The sequence below is a fragment of the Girardinichthys multiradiatus genome, chromosome 2, assembly GCF_021462225.1.
Source record: "Girardinichthys multiradiatus isolate DD_20200921_A chromosome 2, DD_fGirMul_XY1, whole genome shotgun sequence".
In the NCBI taxonomy this organism is placed as follows: Eukaryota; Metazoa; Chordata; class Actinopteri; order Cyprinodontiformes; family Goodeidae; genus Girardinichthys; species Girardinichthys multiradiatus.
Window position 1 is genome coordinate 24005469 of NC_061795.1, and position 18658 is coordinate 24024126.

At 36.4% G+C, this 18658-nt stretch overlaps 1 protein-coding gene across 1 annotated transcript; it reads left to right on the top strand.

The window, feature by feature from the left end:
• The first annotated feature begins 3636 nt into the window (after positions 1-3636).
• LOC124881484 (intestinal mucin-like protein) lies at positions 3637-17693 on the top strand. The gene is made up of 19 exons (XM_047387062.1): positions 3637-5061; positions 5456-5664; positions 7602-7773; positions 7877-8121; positions 8212-8395; positions 9826-10024; positions 10110-10288; positions 10442-10511; positions 11574-11701; positions 11796-11827; positions 11913-12081; positions 12673-12777; positions 15104-15144; positions 15247-15369; positions 15891-15992; positions 16101-16229; positions 16471-16510; positions 16995-17118; positions 17216-17693. Exons 1-19 carry the CDS (start codon positions 4920-4922, stop codon positions 17391-17393), a joined length of 2571 nt encoding a protein of 856 aa, XP_047243018.1. The 5' UTR covers positions 3637-4919; the 3' UTR covers positions 17394-17693.
• Positions 17694-18658: the final 965 nt, after the last annotated feature.

Consider the following 18658-nt stretch of genomic DNA (forward strand, 5'->3'; position numbering starts at 1 on the left):
ATTTGAAGCCTTTAGAAATTCAATGTCAGGCCACACAATATAAAGATATCCCTTTAGAGAACATAGGTCAAAAAGTAACATGTAATCTAACAGATGGACTAATATGTAATAATAAGGATCAAAGTGTACCTTTGCCATGTTTAGATTATGAAATTCGAGTCAAATGTTGCATTTACAAATGTTTCCATGGTACAACCCCAATAATTACCTCAACAACTCATATAATGACACCTACTCCAACAACAACGACTGAAAAACCAACAACAATATCCACTAAACCTCCTGTGGAAACTTCAACACCATCAACAGGCACTAGTCCTGAAACTACAACAACTACAAAACAAGTCACCACAACACCTTATATTGAAACACCTACTTCAATAGCAGGGACTGAAAAACCAACAACAACAACAAAAATATCCACTACACCTCCTGTTGAAACTTCAACACCATCAACAGGCACTAAAAAACCTGAAACCACAACATCTCCTGAAATCGTTACAAATGCAAAGACCACAAAACCTCAAACAGCAGAAAATGTTGTGAACACCACTGCCACCACCAAAACAACAACAAACACAGAAGCACCTCGTCCAACAACAATCACTGAAAAACCCATAATAACTACAGAACAAGTCACCACAACAACTTATATTGAAACACCTACTCCAAAAGGGACTGAAAAACCAACAATAACAACAAAAATATCAACTACACCTCGTGTTGAAACTTCAACAACACAAGGCACTAGTCCTGAAACTACAACAACTACAGAACAAGTCACCACAACACATTATATTAAAACACCTACTCCAACAACAGGGACTGAAAAACCAACAACAACACCTAGTTGTTACTATAATTGCACGTGGTCAAAATGGACTAACAATAATTACCCTAAACAAGGTCTGCATGAAGGAGATTATGAAACATTTGCCAACATTTGTGATCCAGATTTGAAGCCTTTAGAAATTCAATGTCAGGCCACACAATATAAAGATATCCCTTTAGAGAACATAGGTCAAAAAGTAACATGTAATCTAACAGATGGACTAATATGTAATAATAAGGATCAAAGTGTACCTTTGCCATGTTTAGATTATGAAATTCGAGTCAAATGTTGCATTTACACATGTTTCCATGGTACAACCCCAATAATTACCTCAACAACTCATATAATGACCCCTAATCCAACAACAACGACTGAAAAACCAACAACAACAAAAATATCCACTACACTTCCTGTGGAAACTTCAACAACATCACAAGGCACTGAAGAACCTGAAACTACAACATCTACAGAAAAAGTCACCACAACACCTTATATTGAAACACCTACTCCAACAGGGACTGAAAAACCAACAACAACAACAAAAATATCCACTACACCTCGTGTTGAAACTTCAACAACACAAGGCACTGAAGAACCTGAAACTACAACAACTACAGAAAAAGTCACCACAACACCTTATATTGAAACACCTACTCCAACAGGGACTGAAAAACCAACAACAACAACAAAAATATCCACTACACCTCGTGTTGAAACTTCAACACCATCAACAGGCACTAGTCCTGAAACTACAATAACTACAGAACAAGTCACCACAACACCTTATATTGAAACACCTACTCCAACAGGGACTGAAAAACCAACAACAACAACAAAAATATCAACTACACCTCGTGTTGAAACTTCAACAACACAAGGCACTGAAGAACCTGAAACTACAACATCTACAGAACAAGTCACCACAACACATTATATTAAAACACCTACTCCAACAGGGACTGAAAAACCAACAACAACACCTAGTTGTTACTATAAATGCACGTGGTCAAAATGGACTAACAATAATTACCCTAAACAAGGTCTGCATGAAGGAGATTATGAAACATTTGCCAACATTTGTGATCCAGATTTGAAGCCTTTAGAAATTCAATGTCAGGCCACACAATATAAAGATATCCCTTTAGAGAACATAGGTCAAAAAGTAACATGTAATCTAACAGATGGACTAATATGTAATAATAAGGATCAAAGTGTACCTTTGCCATGTTTAGATTATGAAATTCGAGTCAAATGTTGCATTTACACATGTTTCCATGGTACAACCCCAATAATTACCTCAACAACTCATATAATGACCCCTAATCCAACAACAACGACTGAAAAACCAACAACAACAAAAATATCCACTACACTTCCTGTGGAAACTTCAACAACATCACAAGGCACTGAAGAACCTGAAACTACAACATCTACAGAAAAAGTCACCACAACACCTTATATTGAAACACCTACTCCAACAGGGACTGAAAAACCAACAACAACAACGAAAATATCCACTACACCTCGTGTTGAAACTTCAACAACACAAGGCACTGAAGAACCTGAAACTACAACAACTACAGAAAAAGTCAACACAACACCTTATATTGAAACACCTACTCCAACAGGGACTGAAAAACCAACAACAACAACAAAAATATCCACTACACCTCGTGTTGAAACTTCAACACCATCAACAGGCACTAGTCCTGAAACTACAATAACTACAGAACAAGTCACCACAACATATTATATTGAAACACCTACTCCAACAGGGACTGAAAAACCAACAACAACAACAAAAATATCCACTACACCTCGTGTTGAAACTTCAACACCATCAACAGGCACTAGTCCTGAAACTACAATAACTACAGAACAAGTCACCACAACATATTATATTGAAACACCTACTCCAACAGGGACTGAAAAACCAACAACAACAACAAAAATATCCACTACACCTCATGTTGAAACTTCAACATCACAAGGCACTGAAGAACCTGAAACTACAACAACTACAGAAAAAGTCAACACAACACCTTATATTGAAACACCTACTCCAACAGGGACTGAAAAACCAACAACAACAACAAAAATATCCACTACACCTCGTGTTGAAACTTCAACATCACAAGGCACTGAAGAACCTGAAATTACAACAACTACAGAACAAGTCACCACAACACCTTATATTGAAACACCTACTCCAACAGGGACTGAAAAACCAACAACAACAACAAAAATATCCACTACACCTCGTGTTGAAACTTCAACACCATCAACAGGCACTAGTCCTGAAACTACAATAACTACAGAACAAGTCACCACAACATATTATATTGAAACACCTACTCCAACAGGGACTGAAAAACCAACAACAACAACAAAAATATCCACTACACCTCATGTTGAAACTTCAACATCACAAGGCACTGAAGAACCTGAAATTACAACAACTACAGAACAAGTCACCACAACACCTTATATTGAAACACCTACTCCAACAGGGACTGAAAAACCAACAACAACAACAAAAATATCCACTACACCTCGTGTTGAAACTTCAACACCATCAACAGGCACTAGTCCTGAAACTACAATAACTACAGAACAAGTCACCACAACACCTTATATTGAAACACCTACTCCAACAGGGACTGAAAAACCAACAACAACAACAAACATATCCACTACACCTCGTGTTGAAACTTCAACACCATCAACAGGCACTAGTCCTGAAACTACAATAACTACAGAACAAGTCACCACAACACCTTATATTGAAACACCTACTCCAACAGGGACTGCAAAACCAACAACAACAACAAAAATATCCACTACACCTCGTGTTGAAACTTCAACACCATCAACAGGCACTAGTCCTGAAACTACAATAACTACAGAACAAGTCACCACAACATATTATATTGAAACACCTACTCCAACAGGGACTGAAAAACCAACAACAACAACAAAAATATCCACTACACCTCGTGTTGAAACTTCAACACCATCAACAGGCACTAGTCCTGAAACTACAATAACTACAGAACAAGTCACCACAACACCTTATATTGAAACACCTACTCCAACAGGGACTGAAAAACCAACAACAACAACAAAAATATCCACTACACCTCCTGTTGAAACTTCAACACCATCAACAGGCACTAGTCCTGAAACTACAATAACTACAGAACAAGTCACCACAACACCTTATATTGAAACACCTACTCCAACAGGGACTGAAAAACCAACAACAACAACAAAAATATCCACTACACCTCGTGTTGAAACTTCAACACCATCAACAGGCACTAGTCCTGAAACTACAATAACTACAGAACAAGTCACCACAACACCTTATATTGAAACACCTACTCCAACAGGGACTGAAAAACCAACAACAACAACAAAAATATCCACTACACCTCGTGTTGAAACTTCAACACCATCAACTGGCACTAAAAAACTTGAAACCACAACATCTCCTGAAATCGTTACAAATGCAAAGACCACAAAACCTCAAACAGCAGAAAATGTTGTGAACACCACTGCCACCACCAAAACAACAACAAACACAGAAGCACCTCGTCCAACAACAATCACTGAAAAACCCATAATAACTACAGAACAAGTCACCACAACAACTTATATTGAAACACCTACTCCAACAGGGACTGAAAAACCAACAACAACAACAAAAATATCAACTACACCTCATGTTGAAACTTCAACATCACAAGGCACTAGTCCTGAAACTACAACAACTACAGAACAAGTCACCACAACACCTTATATTGAAACACCTACTCCAACAACAGGGACTGAAAAACCAACAACAACAACACAAATATCCACTACACCTCCTGTTGAAACTTCAACCCCATCAGAACAACTCATCACAACACCTTACATAGTGATCTCTTCCACATCAGGAACTAGAAAGCCCACAACAACACCAACTACAGAAAAGTCCACTACATCTCTTATAGAAACACATACCCCAACAGGAGGCACTAAAAAATCAGAAACCTCAACAACAATCACACATAAATCCACCACAATCATCACTGAAACACCAATGACACCAGCGAGCACAAGTCCTTTGACAACCACAATAACTACAGAAAGGCCCAGTGTTGAAAGTACAACTGCAGAATTTTCAACACGTGGCAGAACAACTCTGTGCTCCTGCCAATACATGAATCAGAATTACTCACCTGGTAAGCTATGCACTTTTTTTCATCAGTAATTGGTGTTACATTTTATGTTTATTGATATAGACATTTACATCTTGTACATATATAATGGACAGATACTCATATGTGCATCTGTAGTAAAACTACAGTAGCATACTACTTATTCATGAGAGAGATTCTTATATTTTAACACAGTTTGACTTGTGCACTTGTTTGCAGATAAGGATTAAATTTTCACATATGAGTTATACTCTTACTTGATTTTTTTAAAGTTTTTTTTTTTTTTTACATCTTTTATAAACAATCTATATCTTCTCATGAAATGACAATTTTTTTACCACAAATCTTTATTTCTTCCTTTTTTCTGACATTATTTATTAATGGTATCCTATGATGTCTTGTTTTTACTGTAATATAGGTACCTTTATGTACAACAAGACTGATGGAGAAGGCTGGTGTTTTACTGCATACTGCAATTTGACATGCGGAGTTGAAAAGCATGCCAGACCATGTCACACTACTACTCCAAGTCCTCCTGCTTCCACGACGAGGTCTACCACTACAGCGACCACTAGTTCAACAACACCTAAAAGGAAAGACTGTACATTTCTCACACCACCAAGAAAGGTAACCAACCGTATGCATTAAAGAACTGTTGATAAAAGAAAGATTACATCACTCAGGTCAGTTTACAATGTAAAGCAGCTTGATTCTCCTGAGATAATAACAACCACAAGACAATAAAAGCCTACATTAAGACCTGGCACTAACATCTATTTTAGGTGATCTGATCACCCTTGGATGGCCTAAAAGACTGATGACAACATCCATTGGAAGTATTTAAAGACTCAATCAGAGCATTTTGGGGGGTGTGCAGAGGCAAATTCCTCTAAATGTGCTCAGGAGACTGACTCCTAACTGTCCTTTGTGCTCACTGGTGGACTACCCACTAACCAGACAGATACCATGGAAACAGCAGAGTTTTTAACTGGATTTCACGCCTTGTTTAATAAATATACTATATAGACAGTGTTCTAGCAATACACCACTATGGAGACTGGAAAAAGTAACTTAGTGTTGTTTACTGTTTTGATGCAAAAAATAAAAACAGAAAAATAAAATGCAGAGAGAGGCTCATTGCGCACCGACATGAAACAAGGTTATGCATCAAAAACCTTTTTTAAGTAGTCTTTGATCAGATAGTTCAAAGAGAACATTTTGCCTCAAACCCCGTCAACCGCCTCTTGCCCTCTGGGAGGAGCTACAGGTAAAAAAAATCCCACAACAGCAGACTGACAGACAGCTTCTTCCCTTGGGCAATACACATCGCAAATAAGCACAGACGCACAACCAACCCCCACCCCAACAAACACACTCACACACATAAGCATGTATATTTTTTTGTATATCCTACTGTGGTGTATGGTAGCCCAGCAAGAGCATCCTCAATTTCATTGTACTCCCAGTACAATGACAATAAAGACTATTCTATTCTAATTCGAGTGCTCTAGTAGAATGTTCCAGGTCATACACAGAGACTTGCAAAAGTACTCGTCCTCCTTGAACTTTTTTACATTTTGTCACATTACAACCACTCACTTCAATATTTTGCCCAGAGATTTTATGTGATGGATCAACACAAAGTTGTACATAACTGTGATGTGTTAGTCAAAACGTAACTCAGATGCTCCTAAATAAAATCCTTGTCACCTAATATGTAAAATATCCACCAAGGTAGGCCTCAGTGGCTTGTTGGAGAACATTAGTAAACACAGAGAATCATATAGACCAGGGAACACTCTGGACAGGTCAGGGATAAAGTTGTGAAGAACTTTAAAGCAGGGTTAGGGTACATAATATTCAAAACACTCCACAGAGCACTATCATTTAAAATTTTGTAGAATACAAAAATCTACCCACCTAGTAAGTCAGGCTACCAAGCAGTTTTTAAGGACTCTGAAACACCATATATTCATCACAAATGCCCCTCTATAGAATTTATACAAATTCTCCTAAATTGTATCAGCATTGATCCAATAATTACATTGCTCAAGCTAGTGCTTTGGGGTTCATAAACATTGCCTATGTTTTTGAAGTCAACATCAAAATTTAAATGTCTCTCATGGATATGGAAATTATCTCAATGCCAAAGAAATAGAGAGTTCCAACTGGAGCCGCTTTGTCCAGATTAAAATGCATTGTACCATTTTAATTGACTTGCTGAGCAAAATGTTGTATTCCTGACTCTAAAATGGCTGAGGCAAATCCTTACACTGATTTTGGCAGCATGATTTATAAGTATAGTTTGCTTCATGCATTACTCTCAAAATGGGTTGTTTTGTTCTTTTTACAATTCTGATTTCTTTTTTATGGTTAAATTAACTTCAGTTGCTTGACCACATTTATTAATTTTTTTTGTTATATGGCAAACAAGTGTTTTAATCAAATTATAGCAGATAAAATTGTTGGTGTCTGTATTCTAACTATATAAATATTTGCAAGTAGAGAGTTCAAATATAAAGACAGTGGTTGTATATTACTAAAAGTAAAACTTTATTTTACAGGATGGTGAATTGTGGCATCCAGACAAGTGCACCCACAGCACCTGTGAAAATGGCGTAGTACGTACAGAATACATGAAATGTAATTCAACACCTATACCAGTTTGTACGAATGGCTTCCCACCTGTCAAGGTTTATGATAAAGGAGGCTGCTGTTTTGAGTACCAGTGTAAATGTGAGTTTGATTAAAGGGTTTCACACAGCTAAATAGGGCTGAACACACAATTCTAGTTTTTCCTGTGATAAAATACAATGTAATGTTAACATAATGTTTGCAGGTGTTTGTTCTGGTTGGGGAGATCCCCATTACAATACATTTGATGGCGAATATTACAGTTTCCAGAAGAACTGCACGTACGTCTTGGTCAAAGAGATAAATCCCAGATACAATTTAACAGTTCTTATCGACAATGAAAATTGTGATGCCTCTGGAACTGTGACATGCCCCAAAGCTCTGATTGTATATTACAAAAACCATGTAGTCACTCTTACACAAAATCGAATCCCAAAAACAGAGAACCTGGTACGCATTACTACACAAAACATTTTCCAAATAATTTGTTTGTACTACTCAAATGTAATCATGTCTATTTCACCTGTCATACATGTTTAGGTGTCCATTAATGGCCAGAAAGTGATTCCTACCTATTCAACTCAAGACTTCATCATTACATCTACAGCAATTGAGATGCTTCTAAAAATCCCAGAGATTGAAGCCACTATTACATTCAGAGGGCTTTCATTCATTGTAGACTTGCCATTTTCACTTTTCCACAGCAACACAGAGGGACAATGTGGTAAGCTCACCGTTATACCATTTAAAAATGAAAAACAAAAAAAACAAAAAATAAGTGATTTATATCATAATAGAATATATAAAAGGCATTGTTTAGTAAAAAAAAAAACAAACAAAAAAAAAACTTATAATGTATTTACAATAAATAAATTCTGAGTTAAAATCTGTCATGTTCGCAATAGCTCAGACCCACACACAGAGAACACTCAGGGGGAAGAAGTAAAATAAAAGGTTGTTTATTGAAGATATAATCAGGAACGGAACAGATGAAATATCTCACTGTAAGGAGAGAAGTGAAGAGAATAGATGAGTACGGGTAGTTTGATACTGAGATCGGCTTACTGAGTTATGATGGTCAGGTCGCCAGGGGGAATGAGATTCAGGATCCAGGTCTTAAGCAGGTATATACCTGCTTAAGACCTGTAGACCTGTAACACCAAGTAGAGAGTTCACTTGGTGCTGTTCTGTGGAGCTCAGGTTACAGTAAACAAATTCGATGTGTGCTGGCTTACGTTGGAGGGTGGACAGGGTACATTTGTGGCTTGGCTCAGGAGACGGAGAGTACAGGAAGCTGCCAGCTTGATGCGAATCCAAACGAAGGTAGATCACAGGATAGGAATCCTCAGAACAAAGACAGGCTTGATCATCCAGAGTAACTTTCAGAAACATAGTCCAGAAAACTCAGTGACATAGATCCAAAACTTAGGCTTTCAAAACCTGCAGAGGAGCAAAAAACAAAGTTAAACGAGGCCAAAGAACAAAGCATAGACTTGGAGTGTGGCTTGAGTTTGTACCACTGTGGCAAAATACTCTCACATTGAAGTGCTGGCAGCCTCCTGCTTAAGTACTCCTCCTGGCAATCAGTGGAATAAGTCGCACCTGTCACCCAGCACACCTGAGAATGAGCACATGTAGCAACCACACAAACACAAACACACACCCAGATCCTGACAAAATCCAGAAGTAATATTTAAAAAAGTATTAAGGTATTGGAGCATACCTTTGGACATAATGTTCCTACATCCATCAGTTTACTTTGTTGCAGTTCTCTGTTTATGGCAACAGATAAAAGTACATAGGCAAAACTATAAAATTAGCCAAGAGATTCAAGAACTATGATATTAATCAAAGAAAAATTTGAAAAAATAACTTTAAACAAGAATTAAGAGTAGGAAAAACCTTTGCTGCACAACATAACAATGAAGAAAACAAAATTACTTAAAGATACACTAGATACAAAAACTATATACACCACTGTTAAATTGCTTGTCATAGTGAAAAAGTAAAGATTGTAGTCTTGGAAATACTTTTATTATTATTTATTTTATTTTGAATAAATAGCCACTGAACATTAGCATTATTGGTATTATGAACCGTGTCTATCTGTGGGTTTGTAATATATTTCTTGTTCATGTTTCTTTTTTTTACAAGGTTACTGCGACAATAATAAGACTAATGACTGTAGGTTACCAAATGGGAGGATCCATCCATTATGCTCTGAGATGGCATATGACTGGCGTGTAGAGACTAAGAGTAAACCATATTGTAAGGATAGACTGCCTACAACATCTCCATCTCCACCTCCACATGTACCATGCAACCCAGTCATCTGTGAAATCATAAAGCACGAGTAAGAATCACAAAATTAGATGAACATGTAAAATCATTCTGCTGTAAACCCAGATTAACCTCTTTTTTTAAATTAATGCAATAAGGATGTTCAAGAATTGCCACAAGAAAATTCCTCCTGAGCCATTTTATGAAGCTTGTAAATTTGATGCTTGCCACATGCCAAATTCCAACATTACTTGCTCCAGTCTGGAGACATACGCCTTGATGTGCGCTGAGGCATCTATCTGCTTTGACTGGAGGAACCTTACCAATGGACAGTGTGGTAAGTGTTTTGTTTTAGCACTTTGAGTGCCTTGTTGCTGAAAAGTGCTATATAAATAAATTTGACTTGACTTGACTTTTAGTTTAAATGAATGTATTTTATTTTGATATTTTCCATGCATGTTGATGTAACATGAACTTTCATTTGTTGCAGCTTACAAATGTCCAGAGAATAAAGTCTACAAGCCTTGTGGTCCAACTATTGTCGAATCTTGTAATGCAGGGTAAGGACACTGCTTTGGCAGTTGCCTGCCTGCCTGTCTGTCTGTCAGTCTCGTTTTGTCTACTTTCTACATTGTGCAGTACTATCTTATTTTACTGTGGTTGTTTGTTTGCTTCCATTTTTGCTGAAACACACTATGCCAACAGTAGCCACAGACAATAAAACATTGCAGACCACTGAATGCTTATTGAAAATCTTCAAATATGACTATGAAAATGTAATTAATAATCTGTCTGAGCAAAGATGAAAACTCATTAACTTAAAATATATAGCCATAATCATCTTTAGCAGTTATAGTACAAAATAACTTGTCTCTTTTTTCTGACTAATTATTAGCTCTGAAAAAAATTTAACAATACTCATCTAAAAAATTCTAAAATAAATTTTTACAGCACCAGGAGTGATGTGATTTAGTTTCCGGAGTGTCCAGCGATCAGTCAAAAAAGGGGTTAAGGTCAATGGACACAGCAAATACTTTATAGATTCTTTAGATGACATTAACAGCACTTAACAGCATTAAATCGGGTTTCAACATGGTGCAATCCCTTACTTAGCCAACATCGTGTTTCCTTCATATCTGGAACCACACATAGTCCCTTAAAAGGAACAAAAGTAATTAAATCAAAGTTATGCTAATTAATCTTTGAAGCCAATTTCCTATTGTGATGACAAACAGTTGATGTCACATCAGCAAGGAATCTAAGAATTAAAAATAAAATTGATCAAGCATGGCTGTTGTCCTAAATACAGTTTATAGTTAACAGTTATAAAGAAAAGCAGATCAGTTTTCTGAAGGTTATACGTGAAACATCGAAAGAGCAATCTCTGTTCTTGTTCTTGTTCTTGTTCCTGGTGTATTTTTAATGTTTTATCATGTGTTTTACTAAAGCTCAATAATGACAAGTGAATCAGAGGCAATAATTAAGACCAAAAATTCTGTAGACATTATTTATTGTTTATATGGCATATGTTTTCTTGAATGTGCTATGTTACATTACAGTTCCATCATTCTTGAATAGTTAAATGTTGAGGTTTTTGTAACTGTTATTTGTTTTATGTTCAGATACAATAATAAGCTCAAAGAGCAGTGTAAAGGAGGAGGCGCTGCTTGCAGTGGAACAATGGAAGGATGTTTCTGCCCTGAAGGGAAGATTTTGTTTGGTCCAGACTCTAATACCTGTGTCTCATCCTGTGAGAATATTTTCTATTCTTTTTAAGAACAATGAATAATGTACCTTTCATTAATGAATATTTAAATAAAAAAATTTTTTCATTGTTTATTAAGGTTGCGCTGGACCTGCTGGTGAACCTAAACAAGTAAATATGAACATAAATTCTCTTTTTTTTATCATCGGGGTGTCTGTTGATGTAACGTTATTTGTTTTCTTCATAACACAAACAGATTGGTGACACATGGAAAAGTGGTTGCAAGCAGTGCAGCTGTGACAAGAACACTCTGAGTGTTGTGTGCCAGCCTATAGTGTGCCCTACACAAAAACCAATAAAGTGCACACAGGATGGCGAAGTGTTGGTAAACCAAACGGTTAATTGCTGCCAGGAACTATCATGTGGTAAGTGATTTTAGATAACATGTTTTAACAAAAGAGTCAACAATAAAACTGTCAATTCTGCGTTGCTATGATATATTTTCCAATATTTTCAATTTGATGGCTTTCACCTTCCCTTGAGGCCCATAGCTGAAACTGAATTATATGTGATAAGTGACTGAGATGCAAAGTAGGGAAATAGGGGTTAATCACAATCAATATTCTCATCACAATGTTCCACAATGATATTGCAATTGCATGTTTTCCTAACATTATGCAGCATTAATGAAGTTTGGTAAAATGAGTTTGTATAAAGTAGGATAAAAGAACATACTTTAGACTGATCTGAACAGTAAATTAATTAGTTATTTTAATTCTTAATTGACGTTAACATTGGCTTGTTTCTTTATATGTCTTTGTGTATCTTCTTGCGACATGGGTAGCACTGTAAATTTAGTATTGTAATGTAAGTATTACGCACTGATTCCATAAAAATCTTGTTGCATTGAAAAGTGTATTCAATGAAGAACCATGTCAGTAGATTTTAGCAATAAGTCAAAATGACTGAGTTTGTAATTAGTCATCCAATAAAATGTTTGATCTTTTAACCAACAGAGTGTGATAAGAATCGTTGTTCATCACCAACACACGTGTGTGAACCTGGCTTTGAGTTGAAGGTCCAAGTCTCCAGTGAAAACTGCTGCCCAGTCTACAGTTGTGGTATGCTTCCCATTCAACTTTTATTTACTGCATATTTATGAAATACTTACACTCTATACACTGCTTTGCAAACCCAGTCCAGGATTAATTTAACAGAACAAGGCTGGATGATGGGTTTGACCCAGCGACTGGGTTAGGTTTCAAACCGTAGAAAATAAGAGGTTAAAGTGACTAATGTCTACTATTGAAAATCATAACCTTGATTACGAAATAAGTAATATTTGGGTTGCAATAATAGGCATTATTCTACATTTAAAAAATGATCAGATTAAAAAAAGAGAGACTAACCACCTAATAATATCTAACATGCTCATTTGACAAAGTGTAAGCTAGCACTAGATTGTACTAATTACTTACGAAGTAAAAGGCTAAAGTCATTGATTAATAAAAGAGTAAAGCTTAAACAAAGAGCAAGAAATCTAAAAGGAGAGATAACTATTCTTTCCTAATCTTCCTATGTTTACCAAGTAAAATGCTAATGCCTAAGTGACGCTCTACTGTGAGCTAAATTCATTAACACAACCCAGTGATATTAACATGATTGTACATTAAAAATTGTATATCTCCATTTATTATTTCAACCCATGGAAGAGATTCAGGGAAATCAGATTATGTAGCTGAGCAGTTCAAAATGGCAGCTCCTTCTAGGCAAGTCAAGTCAAGTTTATTTATATCACGCTTTTCAACAACAAGGCACTCAAAGCGCTGTACATGAGGAAAACATTACAATGATACAGAAAATCAAACACAGAAAAACAAATCAAATGACATTAATAATCCTTGGGAGAAATAATAATTAATAATCCTTCCTGGTTTACTGGTAGAAATTGGCTCCAAGCCACTCTTAATAATAAAGCATCTTATGCTAAAAGAAGATAATAATATTAATAGTCTCATTATTCCACTGAATTCTTACTAGGGAAGCTGAGTGACTGGTACAAAACAGCTTTAATCCACATTTTCAGGTGCTAATAATATATTACTTTTACTGGTACTGAAGTTGAATTAAGTAATAACAGTCTATTGTAGTCTAACTAAGAAAGCTAGGTCATTGATGTATAAGCAGCTATAGTCCAAATTTTCTATTACTAATAATGTTTGGTTTTTGCTGGTAATCCTTCTGATAAAACTAAAAATCTATGAAAAAGTAATGAAATCACGCAATTAGGTGCAGGGCTAAGCAACACACAAAGAGAAAAGATTTTGCAAGAGTGTGGTGGAATCCTGGGGGTGTGAATATATAACTGTGAGTGTGTGTGCAAGAATTAGACTGTCAACACAGATAGAGCGCCATTGTCCTTGAGGAGAGAGGTGGAAGTTTTCTCAATCGGCCGCAAAGTCTTATCTGGGTCACAGCTGTTCGGCGGTGCTGGGAAAGAGCGCCATGTTTACATAACATCCAGGAGATATTTTGTCGATAGCCACTTAGCAGATGTTGCCAAAGCCACGTTGGGGCACCAGATTTAGAAAAACAATAAATGTTCTGGTTCAAGCAGTTGTGTGGATTTTCAACCACTTGAAGAGTTTTTACTGTTATCTCTCAATTGCAAATCCAAATATCCAAATTTCTGTGACTTTCCCGCAGTTCTGGAGCGAACAACCTTCTCCATGATTAAATCCTTTCACCTCTGAGTCCAAAAACTGCTTCCAGGCTACAATTCTAAGAATCGTGTCCAGCTTGCGGCTTAGCTCTCTTATCAATTCAGTCCGAGCATTGATCACTCTGCAGATTCCATCCGGCATCGCAGGCAGCTTTGGGATGCTTTGAACAGCTGCCCACGTTTTGCTACTCACTCAATAAGTCAGGTAACCGCCGGCTCCAAAAAGCAGAAATCCTGTTATCAAAAATCCAAATATATAAACGTGTTCTGCGTCCTCAACCGACATTGTAGTCAAGCACACAGTTTTCCACTGTTGCCAGGAATCCATTGTGTATCCAGAGAAGAATGTACCGGCTGGGCAAGAGGGTCTCCTTTACCCTGTCTTCCCGTGGAAAAAATTTGATCAATTGCGTTGAGAGACCATCTGACCAAATCCATAATTTGCAAGTTTGGAAGATATGTAAAGTGAGGCTCTGGGAAAAACACAGACCATAGCAGATGCAGAAGCAGGCAAGAGGGAGGGAGAGAAAACCTGTGCGTCCTCCACCCAGAGCAGAGCGAGAAAAAAAAATTTAAAAAATGGTTTAAGAAATTTTGTCGAAATTGGTTAAAGCTATCCAGCTTCTGTTCAAACAGCAGAAACCCAGCATTGGGCTTTTGTGAGTTTTTGTGAGTTCAAAAACTAAGCTCAACATTAACCTAATCCTGTTTGTTGTTTCATGTAGAACCAAAGGTTGTATGTGTCTACAATCACACAGAGTATAAGGTAAGAACAGTTTTTACAGAGTTTTAATGTACTGTACATTGTATATATTTTAGAAGGCTTTCACATGGTTCTGCCTCCAACTTTTCACTGTGCTTTCTACAGCCGGGTACGAACTTCTCCAAAAGCCTATGCGAACACTGCCACTGTACCGATAAACAGGATCCCAAAACTAAGCTGAACACCATGGAGTGTCATCAAATACAGTGTTCCAGTTCTTGTAAAGAGGTAATTAGTTAACGTTAATGACAGATGAGTTGTAAATTGGATGGGAATATTTTAAATCATAGTAAATGTTACTCATTAGATCAAATAAGTAACTGACACAGTTTATTTTCTAAATATTAAAAGTTGATGCCATATGCATGACGATACATCACTTTTGTTTAGGTGCTGATGGGAACAGGTTTATAATGACTCTTTAACTATTAAATAACACGCTTAAATGTACGATTACTGATACAGTTATTGATAAAACAATTACTAAAATAAGAAACAGTAGTAAGTTATCCAGGTCAATATATTGTGCTAGTGTTGTTTTCTTTGGTTTGATGCGTGTTAGTGTTACAGCAGAGTGGGTGTTCTTTGCATGTTATTCCCAAATAACATCATCATTTACTTACACCACCTGATGATCTTTGAACTTTACTTATTTTCCATATTTTGACACAGAGCAAACACTCGTTAATAATAAATAGACTGAATTATTTCCAAGTTAGAACCATTATTAATCTGTGCATTTTTGATAGGGTTACGTGTATGTAGATCAGCCTGGACAATGCTGTGGATCATGTATACAGACAAGCTGTATTGTTGACGTCCCGGGCTTGAAAACCCCTGTAATTCTGAAGGTGATTAAAGCACAATACAAACACATAAAAAAATGCAAACTGCGTGTAAACTTCAGCTGTGTTGTAAATCAGAACTTCACTAAAAGACATCTTGTACAAATTGCACAGCCTTCACAGTCATATTCACCACCAAACGACAACTGTACCACATATGACTGCCAGAAGGTGAAGGATGAATTCGTTGTTTCCAGAAACCAAACTTCATGTCCTGTGTTTGATCCTGAAAACTGTGTTCCAGTGAGTATGAATACTTGCTTAAAAGACAGTTTATATCATTAATTTAGTTTAAGAGGATAATAAAGTACACAATGTTTCTATGTATCTAACTTTGGTTCATGATTTAAATTTGACTCAGTTTGACTCAGTCACTTAAATTTGAATAAGTTAATGTCTTAAAATTTTGGAATTTTATTTATCAATCAGTAATAGCAAGCATCTGTGACCTTGGTCACTCATATGATTTCTTAATGTATTACAGGGAACAGAAATGAGTGACATGAATGGATGCTGCAGAACCTGTAAGTATAGGACAACAAAGTAAACTTGCAAAACACAACATAATGTTGTTGTGATGATGTTAGCATATATAGAAATGTCAACATCGATTTATATCTTTCACAACTTTAAATACAGTTTCTTTTTTCATTTTAAACTACTAAACTACTCATTTTAAACTACTTTTTTCATTTTAAACTACTAAAAGTAGTTTAATAAATCACACAGACTCATTCTGTCTGTGTGACTCAATCACACAGACAGAATGAGTCAATAGAGATTAAAAGAATATAAAGATGCTTGGATTTTTATCAAACAGAAGAGAAACTTAAACAACTAAGACTACATTTTTAGACAAGAAACAAAGATGTTAAACTTGCTTAAGCATTTTTTACATTGACCTAATGACCTTACCAAGCTGCAAAGCACATGAAGGATGCTATTGGCAGTGCATCATTATTTCCCTGCAGCTGTGTGCTTCTAAAACTAATTATTTGCTTTTCACAGGTACACCACGTTACAACTGTCAGCTGCACAGGAACAACACCAAACTGTACACTAAGAACTGCGAGTCAGTTGAGCCAGTGGAGCTCACATCCTGTGAAGGATCTTGTGGATCATCCGGGTCAATGTAAGATTTGTCAAATATTTAACTGAGGAGTAAGCATGTGAATCTTCTGGGTTGTACTAAAAATCTCCTAATAATAATTTTATGTCTTTATTTGCAGGTACTCAGCGGAGGCCAACAGTCTCATGCATTCGTGTACCTGCTGCCGAGAGATTGCCACCAGGAAGAAAGAAGTGGAGATGAAGTGTCAAGATGGCAGCAAAATTAAACAGACATACATTTCAGTTGACAAGTGTGGCTGCCGAGTTGCTGAATGTAAAGAGTGGGCTAAACGTTGAAGGGACACATGAAAAAGCAAAAACTGGATATTAAGCTCTTTAGGGGAAACTGATTAATAATGTTTTACAATTTCTATAAGCGCTTGCATGCTAATGCTTTGAAAAACACTGCTGTGTGGATTGAACAGATTGAAAAACGTTTTGAAAAGCAGAGATGTGCTGGTCTTATAAATTTCCATAGGGTGCAATAGCTTTCTTTAACTTTTAATGCATATTAACTTTTTGAGTGGCAGGAAACTGCTGCATGCGCTGTTTTGAACTTCTGTCTTTTGCTTTAGTAAAATTCTAATTCATCAGTGATCTGAGTGTTGTGTTTTTTACTGTGCTACATACAAAACTCACATTGACATAGTGTTTCTATGAATTTTATGGCAACATTTGAATTTTAATTATTTGTTTTTAGTGGGTCATTATTGCTGTTCAGTTACTGATTCTTAGTTAAGATTGTTTGACATGTAAATAAATACCAGATCATGGTCCACACTCATTCACACATGTTTGTGGATGATCCCCATTTGTTGACTGGTTGTTGCCTCAACCAGATGTAAACAGTGGGTTTTTCACCAAAAACGAGACTAAGCCTATCCAGCAATTATTTTCCTTTGATGCTTAGGAATAATTTTGATATACACTAATACACTAATTTAAGAAAATGCAGCTGTGAACAAACCTTGCCAAACAATAAGTTACACATTGATTTGCCCAAGAATTTGTTGTATGCATTCCCCTACATGTGCTAATTACCATTCATATTACCATGAAACCTGAGAATCAGGTTTTATTTTTGCAATTTTGAGACCATAGGCCTTAAAAAAAGATGTAGGCTGTCTTTTTATTTGAACAGTGTTTGGTATTTCTGAATTGAATGCAAACGGTTCAATTTAGGCTGGTTTTAATAGAAGTTCATTTGAGAAAGACAGGCATGCTAACTCTATGTGATGGAGAGAAGACTAAGGGAAAATGTATTTTTATGAGACAAAAACTGATAAAGATGATTCAATGGAGCTAGTATTTATCTTTAGCTAACGGTAAAATAATGAGAGGAATAAATTACTAAAAGTGATAAAATTAGACTACAAAGGCAAACCACGTTGAACACTGGCATTCACATAGGAAGTCTCTAGCATTTTATTTTGTGAAGAAGACATGACTCTTGCTTCACTTGCATAGACTTCGATTATTTCAAAGTAACCTCCTCTGGGTTTCACAACAGTTCCATGTTCCGTGGAAATTCTGGTAGTTGTCATGAGAACTCTGATCTAGTG